At 53.5% G+C, this 11,972-nt stretch overlaps 1 protein-coding gene across 1 annotated transcript in view; it reads left to right on the forward strand.

The window, feature by feature from the left end:
* The first annotated feature begins 1,151 nt into the window (after nt 1-1,151).
* Nucleotides 1,152-11,972, forward strand: part of RGS12 (regulator of G protein signaling 12) — a 95,131-nt gene continuing 84,310 nt past the window's right edge. Inside the window, exon 1 of the mRNA XM_007456894.1 lies at nt 1,152-3,029. Coding sequence (XP_007456956.1) covers nt 1,152-3,029 — 1,878 coding nt within the window. The remainder of the gene's footprint in view (nt 3,030-11,972) is intronic.

An 11,972-nucleotide genomic window follows, 5' to 3' on the forward strand; every position in this document is an offset into this window, starting at 1 on the left:
TCTGAGTCTCTGACGAGCTTCCCTGGGGACAGCGTGTCGCTGGGGGGTGGAGTGCGGCCCGCATGACTCCACGGGATGGGGTTCTGGAAGCTGGCGCCTGTTTCCTCTGGACCTCGCCCACGGGCCCTCTCCCTTCAGTGGTTCTGCTTCACAGCCCTTCACTGTGATGGATCAGAGCCTTGAGTATACATGAGCCCTGCGTGTCCTGCTGGAAGCCCAGCGGTGGTCTTGGGGATCCCGACATGGGTTTTTTTCAGTGACAACCAGTGCTTTCCATTGTGAAGTCATCCCCCTGGCACAGTTCAGTTTAAATTCCTTTGCCCTTTTTGGTTGTTTCCTCTGTGCTGTCAGGCAGCCTCTATAGTATCAGGTTGGCCAAAAAGTTCCTTTGGGTTTTTCTGTAACATCTTATGGGAAAACCCAAACGAACTTTTTTGGCCAACCCAATACTTCAGACTAATGTGTTTTCTCCACACGGTGCTTTGTTCAAAATAAATTACTTGAGCGAGGATGGTGGATATGAGGGAAAACAAGCTGACAACGCTTCCTGGGGGAGAACTTTGCGTGGAGGGAGCTTGTGATCAAAGACGGGGCTGGACTAGGGGTCACGCAGCTGCCTTTCCACCCTCGGCTCTGCTCCTGGCTCAGTGCATGGCAGGGAGCTCTGGGGAGCTGGGCACTGGTCCTTGGACCACACCCTTGAGTGATTAGGGTCCAAGGGCTCTCCTCTTTCCATCCAGACAGGGAGGAAGCAGATTCTGCGGGAGTCCTGTGTTCCTCAAACCCGGGGTGGGATTAGCCTTGGCGAGATCGGAGTTGAGGAGGATACCAGCCCTGGGAAAGGCCTTCTGCTTTGGAAGGTTTCTTAGGCTGACTTTAAGGTTTGCTGCACAGAGGTAGTGTGTCTCCTTCACGTTGCCATTTGTGTGGCAACGAGAGACCCTTCCTGTGACGGTTTTGTTGTGAGTTACCTTTTCCTGTTTGGGTAGTAGCGGTGAGCAGTGTACATATGAGGATCTTTAACAGCGAGCCCTGTGTTCTTCCTCCTTAGGGCATTATTTCAAGGAGAACCACGGCAGCTTCCAGCATTCCCTGAACCACGGATCCGCCGGTGTAGTGAGCTATGCTCCTGGGCTCGGAAGCACATTGAGATGTACAGAGCGGGGGACCTGGGGGAGCGGCCGCTGCTCGGGACGGCGCCCCCCCGGATGCGGAGCGTGGAGGTGGCTAGAGGAAGGGCGGGGTACGGATTTGCGCTTTCCGGGCAGGCGCCCTGTGTGCTCAGCTGTGTCATGAGAGGCAGCCCTGCGGATTTTGTGGGCCTCCGTGCTGGCGACCAGATACTTGCTGTCAACGAGATCAACGTGAAGACAGCGTCCCATGAGGACGTGGTGAAGCTAATTGGGAAATGTTCTGGTGTCCTGCACATGGTGATTGGTGAGGGCATCGGCCACCTGGAGTCCTGCTCCAGTGATGAAGAGGTTGGGTTTTATGAAGGTAAAGGCTGGCTGAAGCCCAAGCTCGACTCTAAGGCGTTAGGTATAAACAGAGCAGAGAGAGTCGTTGAGGAAATGCAGTCCGGAGGGATTCTCAACATGATCTTTGAAAACCCTGGTCTTCGAGCAAGCAGTTCAGAGCCCTTGAAGTTGAAACAAAGATCCCTTTCAGAATCAGCCACTGGGCGATTTGACCTTGGCCATGAAAGTGTAAATAATCCAAATACCAGCCTGCTTTCTAAGGAGGAGATACCGAGAGTTGTGAATGATGATTCTGTTTTCAGCGTTGGGCTGGAGACTCACGAAGACTTTGGGGTGGACGCGAGCATTTTGAACGTGGCCATGGTTGTGGGCTACTTGGGCTCCATCGAGCTGCCGTCCACCAGCTGCAGCCTGGAATCAGACAGCGTGCAGGCCATCCGGGGCTGCCTGCGGCGCCTGCGGGCCGAGCAGAAGATCCACTCGCTGGTGACCATGCAGATCATGCACGACTGCGTGCAGCTCTGCACGGACAAGGCCGCTGTCCTGGCCCGATACCCGGCCGAGAGGCTGGCGTTCAGCGCCGTGTGCCCAGACGACAGGAGGTTTTTCGGGCTGGTGACCATGCAGGCGGCCGACGACGGGAGCCTGGCGCAGGAGGAGGAGGGTGCTTTGCGGACGTCCTGCCACGTGTTCATGGTGGACCCGGACCTGTTCAGTCACAAGATCCACCAGGGCCTCGCCCGGCGCTTCGGGTTTGAGTGCACGGCCGACCCTGACACCAACGGCTGCCTGGAGTTCCCCGCGTCCTCGCTTCCAGTCCTGCAGTTCATCTCCGTGCTATACCGGGACATGGGCGAACTGATTGAGGGTGTGCGGGCCCGGGCCTTTGCGGACGGGGACGCAGACGCTCACCAGAACACCAGCACCAGCAGCAACAGCGACAGTGGCATCGGGAACTTCACCCACGAGGACAGAAGCAGCCGGGTGCTCGTGCTGGACCTGGGCGCCAGCTCGAGCAGGCACGGCCCCAGCGGCAGCGCCTGGGAGGGTGTGGTCGGGCGGGGCTCCCAGCCCTGGGGCGGCCCCTGGAACGGGGCCTTCGGCCACGACCCCGAGGGGGCCCCGTTTGAGGCCGCTCCGCAGGCCGACAGGTGCCGGGACCTCGGTAAGCACCTGGGGCCCACTCCTCACGTGGAAGGCCCCCCGGCCTCCTTGCGGTGCTCGGTTCCTTCTTCCAAGAGGGGCGCCGCGGGCCCCGGTGGTGGCTTTGGCCAGCGGTGGCTCCCGGTCCACGTCCTGCAGGAGTGGCAGTGCGGGCACACCAGCGACCAGGAGTCTTACACGGACTCTACTGACGGCTGGTCCAGCATCAACTGTGGCACGCTGCCCCCTCCCATGAGCAAGATTCCCGCTGACCGCTACCGGCTGGAGGGCAGCCCTGTGCAGCCCGTGCCCAGCACCCAGAAAAGGGACTGGGCCAGGAAGGCTCTCGGGATGCAGAACATTTTCGGCCCCCATCGAAATGTTAGAAAGACTAAGGAAGACAAAAAGGTAAGCCTGTTAGGGGAGGGTCAGGAAAGGTGAGCGTGCTTTCATAACTCGGTCAGTTACTGATGTGAGACGGCACCTTCATTGCCCAGTTCCCAGTCCTGCCTTCCTCTGGCTGCCCTGGCGGCCTATGTCTGCTTCAGGGCACGTCTGCCTGGATTTGCCCTGGCTCTGGGCGGGGCGGGGCGGGACGTCAGGTGGGACAGGTGGTGGTGGCAGAGATGGTGACCTCCTGGCCAGGGTGAGGCCCTCCTCCCCTCTGCCCACCCTTTCCTGCTGCCGTGGTGTTCCGGAGGGGCCTGTTCCGGCAGCCCCTTTGAAGCCCACTTCGTCTCTGGCCCCAGTGGCTGAGGCCTCACGCCCTTTTGAAGCGAGAAAATTCTGGAAGCACAGAGACTGGTCGCTTCAGGACGGGGAGCTTCACTTTGGTGTTTCCTTCATTGAGAAAGTCCTGCTACAAGAAAAACGCCAGCTGAAGCCGGCAGTGGCTCGTGGCTTGAGCATCAAACAGCCGGGGGCGGGGCCGGGAGCTTGGTTCGGAGTCGGGGGAGGGACTCAGCACAGCAGGAGGGCTGGCCCTCAGCTGGGCTGGCTTGGAAGGAACCGTTCTCAGAGGACCTTTGTGATTTAAAACACCTTTTCTGGGTTTGTTCACATTTTTGTTCCCAGCAGCTGAAAATCCCACAGGAAAACCCTCCAAAGACTGGAGGAGTGCTGTGGCCTGGGCTGTGGAGTTTGTTGAACGTTTTGTTCAGGATCCGTCCCCTTCCCAAGTCTTACTATTTTTCATCGTAGAACACATCAGAGAAAACTTAAAGACGAAGGAAAGGACAGGCCTCCCCATAGTTTTAGCTCCCCTAAATGACCATGTAGCACTGTGATGTATCTAAGCATAGCTTTGTGCTTTTGAAAAAAACACAGTTGTAGTCACGCAGGTTTTGACTGAATTCCTACAGTGGCCGGGCTAGCGGGACTTCTGCCCTTGTGCACACCTTCCCTCCCGTTCCCTCGGTGGAACTGCATGGGCTGGGGTCTCCTTTCACCTGCGGTGTGGGCAGTGTGGGCGGCGTGGGCGGCAGCTTCGGCCTGGGCTTCCCTGGTTGGGGGAGGGCTTAGGGAGGGAAGGCCCTGGAAGGTGGCTAAAATGTTATCAGAAATTGGGGAATTCACCACCTCTTTTAACATAACCCACAAATGGGTTTTCTCCATTGCCACTGTGCATGTGAATTGTGTCACTGGCAGGAATAAATGGTGTTTGTCTGGCAGACTGCGGTGCACCCTCATGCCCGTTCACTTGGTGGCAAGTCTTAGACTCCCCACAGGGCCTCTGACCTCAGGAGACCCAGAGACAGGGTGCCGTGCTCCCTGCTCTCCAGGCGAGGTGACCGGTCCTTGAGGGCTAAGTGACTTGTCTAAGGCTCAGCAGTCAGGACGAAGCAGGTTCATGAGTCAAACCTCGGGCTTCGTCGTCTCTTTTGTTTTAAAGACTTTATTTTTAAGAGCAGTTTTAGGTTTATAATGAAATTGAGAGGAAGGCACAGAGAGTTCTCTCTACCCTCAAAGGCGTGCAGCCTCGCCACCATCAGCATCCCTCACCGGAGGGTACCTTTGTCACAGTCAGTAACCCTGGAGTCCATAGTTTATATTAGGGTCGCTGTCGGTGGTGCGCATTCTGTGGGCTTGAACAGATTATAGTGACGTGTATTCACCATTGTAGAATCAGACAGGGTGGTTTCACTGCCCTAAAAGTCCTCCGTGCTCTGCCTGTTCAGCCCTCCCCTGCTCTCCCCCAGCAACCACTGATTTTTTTCCCTGTCTCCGTAGTTTTGCCTTTTCCAGCTGTCATATAGTTGGAATCATAACAGTCTGTAGCCTTTTCAGATTGGCTTCTTTCACTTAGTGATATGCATTGAAGTTTCCTCCATGTCTTTTCACGGCTTGATAGCTCATTTCCTCTTTAGCACTGAGTACTATTCCGTTATCTGGAGGTACCACAGTTTATGTATCCATTCACCTTCTGAAGGACACCTTGGTGACTTCCAAGTTCCGGCAACTATGAGTAAAACTGTTGTAAACATCTGTGTGCATGCAGGTTTTGGTGTGGACATAAGTTTTCAACTCCTTTGGGTAAGTACCAAGGAGTGGGATTGCTGGCTCGTGTGGTGAGAGAATGTTTGGCTTTGTAAGAAACTGTCTTCCAAAGTGGCTGCGCCGTTTTGCATTCCCACCAGCAGTGATGAAAATTTCTGTTGCTTCACATTTTGGCCCCAGTTTGGTGTTGTCAGTGTTCAGGGTTTTTGCCATCCTGACACGTAGGTAGTGGCATCTCACTGTTGTTTTACTTTGCATCTCCCCTGATGACATGTGAGGTTGAGCATCTTTTCATATGCTTACTTGTCATCTGTATATTTTCTTTGGTGAGGTGTCTGTTAAGATCTTTGACCTATTTTTAACAGATTGTTTGTTTTCTTACTGTTGAGTTTTTTTTTTTTTTTTTAAGAAATAGGCCTTTAGTTCCTTTTTTTAAATATAAATTTATTTATTTATTTGTTTTTATTTTTGGCTGCGTTGGGTCTTCGTTGCTGTGTGCGGGCTTTCTCTAGTTGCGGCAAGCGGGGGCTACTCTTCCTTGTGGTGCGCGGGCTGCTCACTGTGGTGGCTCCTCTTATTGCGGAGCATGGGCTCTAGGTGTGTGGGCTTCAGTAGTTGTGACACGCGGGCTTCAGTAGGTGTGGCACACGGGCTCAGTAGTTCTGGCTCGTGGGTTCTAAAGCGCAGGCTCAGCAGTTGTGGCGCACGGGCTTAGTTGCTCCACGGCATGTGGGATCTTCCCGGGCCAGGGATTGAAACCGTGTCCCCTGCATTGGCAGGCGGATTCTTAACCACTGCGCCACCTAAGTTCTTTGTTTATTTTGAGTAGCAGTCCTTCATCAGATGTGTCTTTTGCAGATATTTTCTCCCATTCTGTGGCTCGTCTTTTCATTCTCTTGATATTGTTTTTCACAGAGTAGAAGTTTTAAATTTTAATGAAATCCAGCTTATCAATTCTTTCTTTGGTGGATCGTGCCTTTGGTGTTGTACCAAAAAGGCATCACTAAACCCACGGTCATCTGGGTTTCCTCCTGTGCTATCTTCTAGGAGTTTTATGGTTTTTTATTTTACATCCAGGTCTATGATCCGTTTTGAGTTAATTTCTGAAGGGTGTAAGGTCTGTATCTAGATTCACTTTTTTTTTTGCACGCGGATATCTCTTGTTCCAGCACCGTTTGTAGAAAAGACAATCATTGCTCCCTTGTATTGTCGTTGCCCCTTTGTCAGAGAGCAGTGGACTATACTTAGGAGGGCCTTGGGCTTCTTTTTTTTTTTTTCCTTGCGTTATGCGGGCCTCTCACTGTTGTGGCCTCTCCCATTTGCGGAGCACAGGCTCCGGACGCGCAGGCTCAGTGGCCATGGCTCACGGGCCCAGCCGCTCCGCGGCATGTGGGATCTTCCCGAAACGGGGCACGAACCCGCGTCTCCTGCATCGGCAGGCGGACTCTCAAGCACTGCGCCACCAGGGAAGCCCCTTGGGCTTCTTTTTAATGTTCTTTAACCTTCAACAAAAATGTAGTGAAAACCAAGGTATTGGCTGTTACTGCTTATCCTGTAACAAAGGAATGAAGTATTCGACGCGGGACTGATGTTTCCAGGGCTGGAAAGCAGCAGCGTAGCATTCCGCGTTCGCAGTGTGCTTTATTTCCTTATTTGCCCTATGAGCTCATTATCTTACTGACAAGGAGAGTAGGGTTTATACACATTGAGCGACTTGCCCACAGTCAGGTGGCGTTCCTTTCGTGACGTGATGGGACACATGATTTATCTAAAAATAAGTAGTAATAAAATTGTATTGTATTGCGTTCCAGCTCTAATCTCTGGAAGTGTATCCATTGGTCTTTGCTAACTGGGTTCCCCTGCATTATTAGTGCAGTCTAATCCCACAGCCCCTGCTGGAGCGGCAGAAGCTTCCAGGGTCCTCAGGTGGGCTGCCTGGTGTCCTTCCTGGCCTGGCTCGAGCTGGCTGGCGGCTTGTCAGGATGAGCGGAGGACAGGCCAGGAAGGGATGGAGGAAGGAAGTGCTGGAAATGCGAAGAGGAAGAGACGTTAGGAGCAGGGGGGGAGGGGCCAGAGGCTGTGGAAGGTCGAGCAGTCGGTGTCCGGAGTTACTGTCAGTTCCTCTCCGTGGTGACAGTGGCTTCAGTGTCTTACTCTGTGCAAAATCAGGCTGTGTCTGCCAGCATCTGGCCAGGAGACAGAAAACACACCAGCGATTTGAACAGGGAGACGTTAGCCTGAAGAATCGGTAGCCAGACCGGAGGTGGCCCCCTGCCAAGCGAGCGCTAACGGAACCCCAGGGAGAGGGCGGCAACCAGGCGGAGCCTTAGCAGCAAGGGGAGGAGGCCCTGGGGCTGCAGCCAGGGCTGCCCGGGGAACAGGCTGCCGGAGAAGGATGGCCCTGAGCAGGATGCGGGCACAGCCTGATCCCGCCGCCTGGAAAACAGCCCGACGGGCACCAGCGCAGCCCCGCTGGGAGAGCCGGCCGTCGAGCCCGCGCCGGCAGAGCACCGTCTGCAAGGCCCAGCTCCAGGGTCCGGCGCTGGCAAAGAGGTGTGCGCTGGGCGCTAAGAGGCGAGAGACTCGGCCGCCTGGCCCAGCCCAGCATCTGGCGCCCTCTGCACACAACATCTGATCTTCACGCAACCCGGGAACTCAGCAGGGCGCCCCGCGCAGCGCGCAGCTGTCCTGGGAGCGGAGATGCGCTCTCCCCTCCTTGCTGTTTGTTGTTGTTTGTTTAAGGGCTTTCCTGAGCAAATTCTGTCTGGTGCATTCTTTGTTGTGTGTGGCCACGATGTCTCGGCTTGGTTCGCTTAGAGGTCAGCTAGTGACGGGGCAGAGATTTCCTTCGATGCCTGGAGCCGGTCAGTCTCGGTCTTTGCCGAGGGGCCTGTGTGTGTGGAGCCTTCAGTGCTCAGCCAGGCAGCTGATGGCCCCGCTTGGGCCTCCACTCCTGCCGGTGCAGCCGCAGCGCTGCGCATGGGCACAGCCCTCCATGGCCTTGTGGATTCTGGGGAAACCTTGGAGCTTTTCACACCCCTAGCGGACTTCTCACCACCGCCCCCCAGCTTCTCCTTTTACACCAGCCTTGGCCACCTGTGCCCCTGAGGGGTGTTGCTTGTGGCCAGTGAGGGGCAAGCACACCTGACCCCAGGCCTGGGGAGTGGCCACTGCCAGGATGCCCTCCCCATAGTGCCCTCTCTCTCTCTCTCTCTCTCTCTCTCTCTCTCTCTCTCTCTCTGTTTCTGTCTGTCTCTGTCTCTCTCGCAGCCCTAGGATGGTCTTTAGTGGTCTCTGTGTTTATGATTGCTTCCATGTTATACTTGACAGCTCTTTGTATTAAATGTTCCCTTTGAAAGTCTGGCACGCAGGCTTTCTGTTCTGTATGCACAAAGCAAGCCAACTCTTAGAGGGGCTATACCACTGCATTCAGTCACCAGCTGGTCTCTGAGTCCTACCAGTTCTCTGTCCAGTCAGTCATCTTTGCAGGATGCTCCTTTACCAGGGCTTTGTCACTGTCTTCTTGGTCCTTTATACCCTAGCTCAGTCCAGATCTCGGCTTTCTGGGACCCCTTACTCCTGTGGAAGCCTGGAGGAAAACCGGCCAAAGAGAAGGCCCACTTTTCCCACGCTTGCTCGTTCAGGTGGACACCTCTTCGCCTCTCAGGCTCTTTTATTACACTGGTCAAGTGGGAGGTTTGCAGAGGGAATGCTCGGCATTTTGACCTCCTCCCAGTCACATCCAATGCTCTGACTCCTAGTGCGCTGACCGGGGCAATGCTCCTGAACTGTTTCCTCCTTGGGGAGCCCTGAAATATTGGGCTGGGGGCTGGGAGGGCATCACTCGTAGACTTAGCCGAGTGTATGACATTGTTGACGAGAGTTAAATAATGTTTATAAATGGATGCTTTTCCATTTTATTAAGTCTGTTAAGAGTTTGGGTGGGGCTGCCCAGGGCTGGTGTGGAGGCTCCCCGTTCATCAGGAGCCAGGTTCCTTCTGTTGTTTGCTGCATCGTCCGCCTGGCTGTGCCTCCACTTGAAGGTGCAGACGGAGACACAGCTCAGCTTCCGCTACATTCCAACCCGCAGGAGCGAGGAGCCTGCAGGAGGAGGGGGGAGCCTGCAGGAGGAGGGGGGAGCCTGCAGGAGGTGGGGGGAGCCTGCAGGAGGAGGGGGAGCCTGCAGGAGGTGGGAGGGAGCGGTGGAGGGGGGAGCCGGGGAGCCTGCAGGAGGTGGGGGGAGGCTGCAGGAGGAGGGGGAGCCTGCAGGAGGTGGGAGGGAGCGGTGGAGGGGGGAGCCTGCAGGAGGTGGGAGGGAGCAGTGGAGGCCCAGCAGAAGCTGCACAAGCTCTTGCTGCTTCTCATTGTCCAGGCCTCATCACGTGACTACACCCTGCTGCATGGGGGCCTGGGAAGTGTGGCTGCACAGGCAGGTGTGCAGCCCAGATGTCCATCACTGAGAGGGGACTGTGGCTCTGGGCTCTGCCATGGGGGGTGGCGTGGGGTATTACCCACGTGGAAAGCCCCCCAAGACGCCCGAAGCGAAAAAGCAGGTCACGTGTACATATTTAATATGATCCCGCTTTTGTGTAACATATTTCAATACCCTCCAAATAAACCTATGACATTTTAAAGCATGCATATATTTATATGTAAGTATATAGAAAAAATTAAAAGGCAACACTCCAAACAGATAGTAGTAGTTACCTCAGGTTAGTAAGTGAAAACTGGGAAGCATCCAGGACACTATAATTTTATTTTGTGTTGTTTTGATTTTTTTATTATGGGAATCTGAACATATTTTACTTACTAAAAATAATGCCTTCGGAGAAACAAATGAAAATTACTTTCTTAATTCTTTTAATGAGAGCAAAGTGAGGATTGGTACTGGAAGCTGTAGTGGTATTTCTATGGCATTGCTAATGACAGGCTCATCAGCTATCCAGCCAGGAGAGTATTGGATTCAACAGACAGATCTTGTGCAGTTTTTCTAGTACAATGAGAGGAAGTTTTAAAATAGATTCTAAAAAAATTCTGGAGAATACTAAAAAGGCCAGGTTAGGGGCCCATGATAAATTCCCTCTAAAAACAGCAGCTTTGATCTTCACGCCTTGTAAACAATGCCCTTGGGCATCATTGCATCACTCTCTGCCCAAGCAAGAGGAAAGGAAGCGAACAGTGGAGAGAGAGTCAGCCGGTCTGGGGGAGATAACACCACCGGACAGAGGGGCCGGGGGGCCGGGGGCGGGGGCCGGGCTGGGAAGGGCACTCTGGGCTCCTTAGCTCCCTACGGGCTCGCTCTGCGCAAGGCCTTCCTTCTGACCACGTGCACTGAGCGCTCTCTGGGGGGCTCGGTGCTGCATGTGGATCTTGAGACCCAGGCCGGTGGAGGCACTCGGGGGAGCAGGGGAGAAGCGCTTGGGCCCTCCTGGAATAGGCAGGGCAGGGCTTCCCAGAGCTGGACGCAGTCTGTAGGACGGAGAGTGGGGGACACTGAGGTGAAGGAAACGGGAGCAAAGGAGCAGAGACACAAAGCAATGCCACCCCTTACTGTTCTTTGGTTTTGTATAGTTTCCAGGAAAAGGGAGAATATTCAGAGCTAAGTGGCCACTGCCAGAATCAGAAGTGTTTGAAGTGCTTGAATCCCTTATTGATTAGTTTTGCTGTTTCTTCAGCTTTATAAAAATGGCTTTATAACACAGTCTCATACAACCTGTTTTGAAATCACTGAATATCATTTCAAAGATTTATCCATGATACCATCTGCAGCTGCAGTTCATCATTCTAACTATGTAACATTCCATTGTGTGAGTATACCACCATCACACACCCACGCATGTGCGCGCGCGCGCACGCACACTCACAGAGCCATTAACAAAATGACTGATGATGCGTTGGTGAACATTCTCGCACACGTCTCCAGGTGTGTATATGAAGGCATTTCTCAGGGTCTATCCAAAGAACGGAATGGCTGGTTTGCATCAGGGCCGGGTGTTAAGCTTTTGGTCTCTGTATCCGTTCATATTGACAGTAGACAGGTCTCTGGAGCAGACACAGCTTTAATTACTGATGTACAATACGACAGTGGTTCCCCTGTGCCCAGTCCTTGCCCTGGACAGGAGCAATGAGAACCACATCGGGTATCACCCCTCAACTCCCCAAACAGGGATCCAGGAGATTATGCACGTGCTGCCCCCTTCCCCTCCTTAAGGGAGAGAGAAACCGTTACTCTAAGCAAATCCTCTTTCTAGACAGGGGAAAAATCCTGGGTCTCTCCTCTCACCCTTTGCAGTGCAGGTGGGTGTCTTCAGGAGGGACATAAGATCAGCCTCTTTGGGAGGTGTTCCAGGCCTCATTCCTTTGAAATGTCAGTCTCACCTGGAGTTCTCACCATCTCTTTGGTCATAATTTAACTGCTGAGTCCCAGGATGTGGAAACTTTTAGTACAGGTCCCAAGTCTCAGTAAAATTTGCTCAGAATGCTGTAACCGTGCAGAAACATGCTGTTTTCCTGGCAGTCCCGTACCAGCTACTGTAAGAACTCAGATCGCTCCACATCCTTGCTGAAGCTTGCCTTCGCCAGACTCCTCCAATTTTTGCCAATCTATTAGTTGTAAAATGGTATCTTGTTGCGGCTTTAGTTTGCGTTCCCTCGAGCACAAATATTTGATTTCCTCTTTGTGAGGGACCTACTGAAAACTTTGCCCATTTTTCTGTTGGGTTGTCTTTCTCTAATTGGTAGGAGTTACAGATTTTGGCTATTAACCTTTGCCGATTACAAGCGTTCCATGAAAGCCCTCTCCATGTTCCGTGGGCTGTGGCATTTTTTTTTTTTTTTTTTTTTTTTTTTTTTGGG

Source organism: Lipotes vexillifer, unplaced genomic scaffold (assembly GCF_000442215.2).
Source record: "Lipotes vexillifer unplaced genomic scaffold, Lipotes_vexillifer_v1.1 scaffold63, whole genome shotgun sequence".
NCBI lineage: Eukaryota > Metazoa > Chordata > Mammalia > Artiodactyla > Lipotidae > Lipotes > Lipotes vexillifer.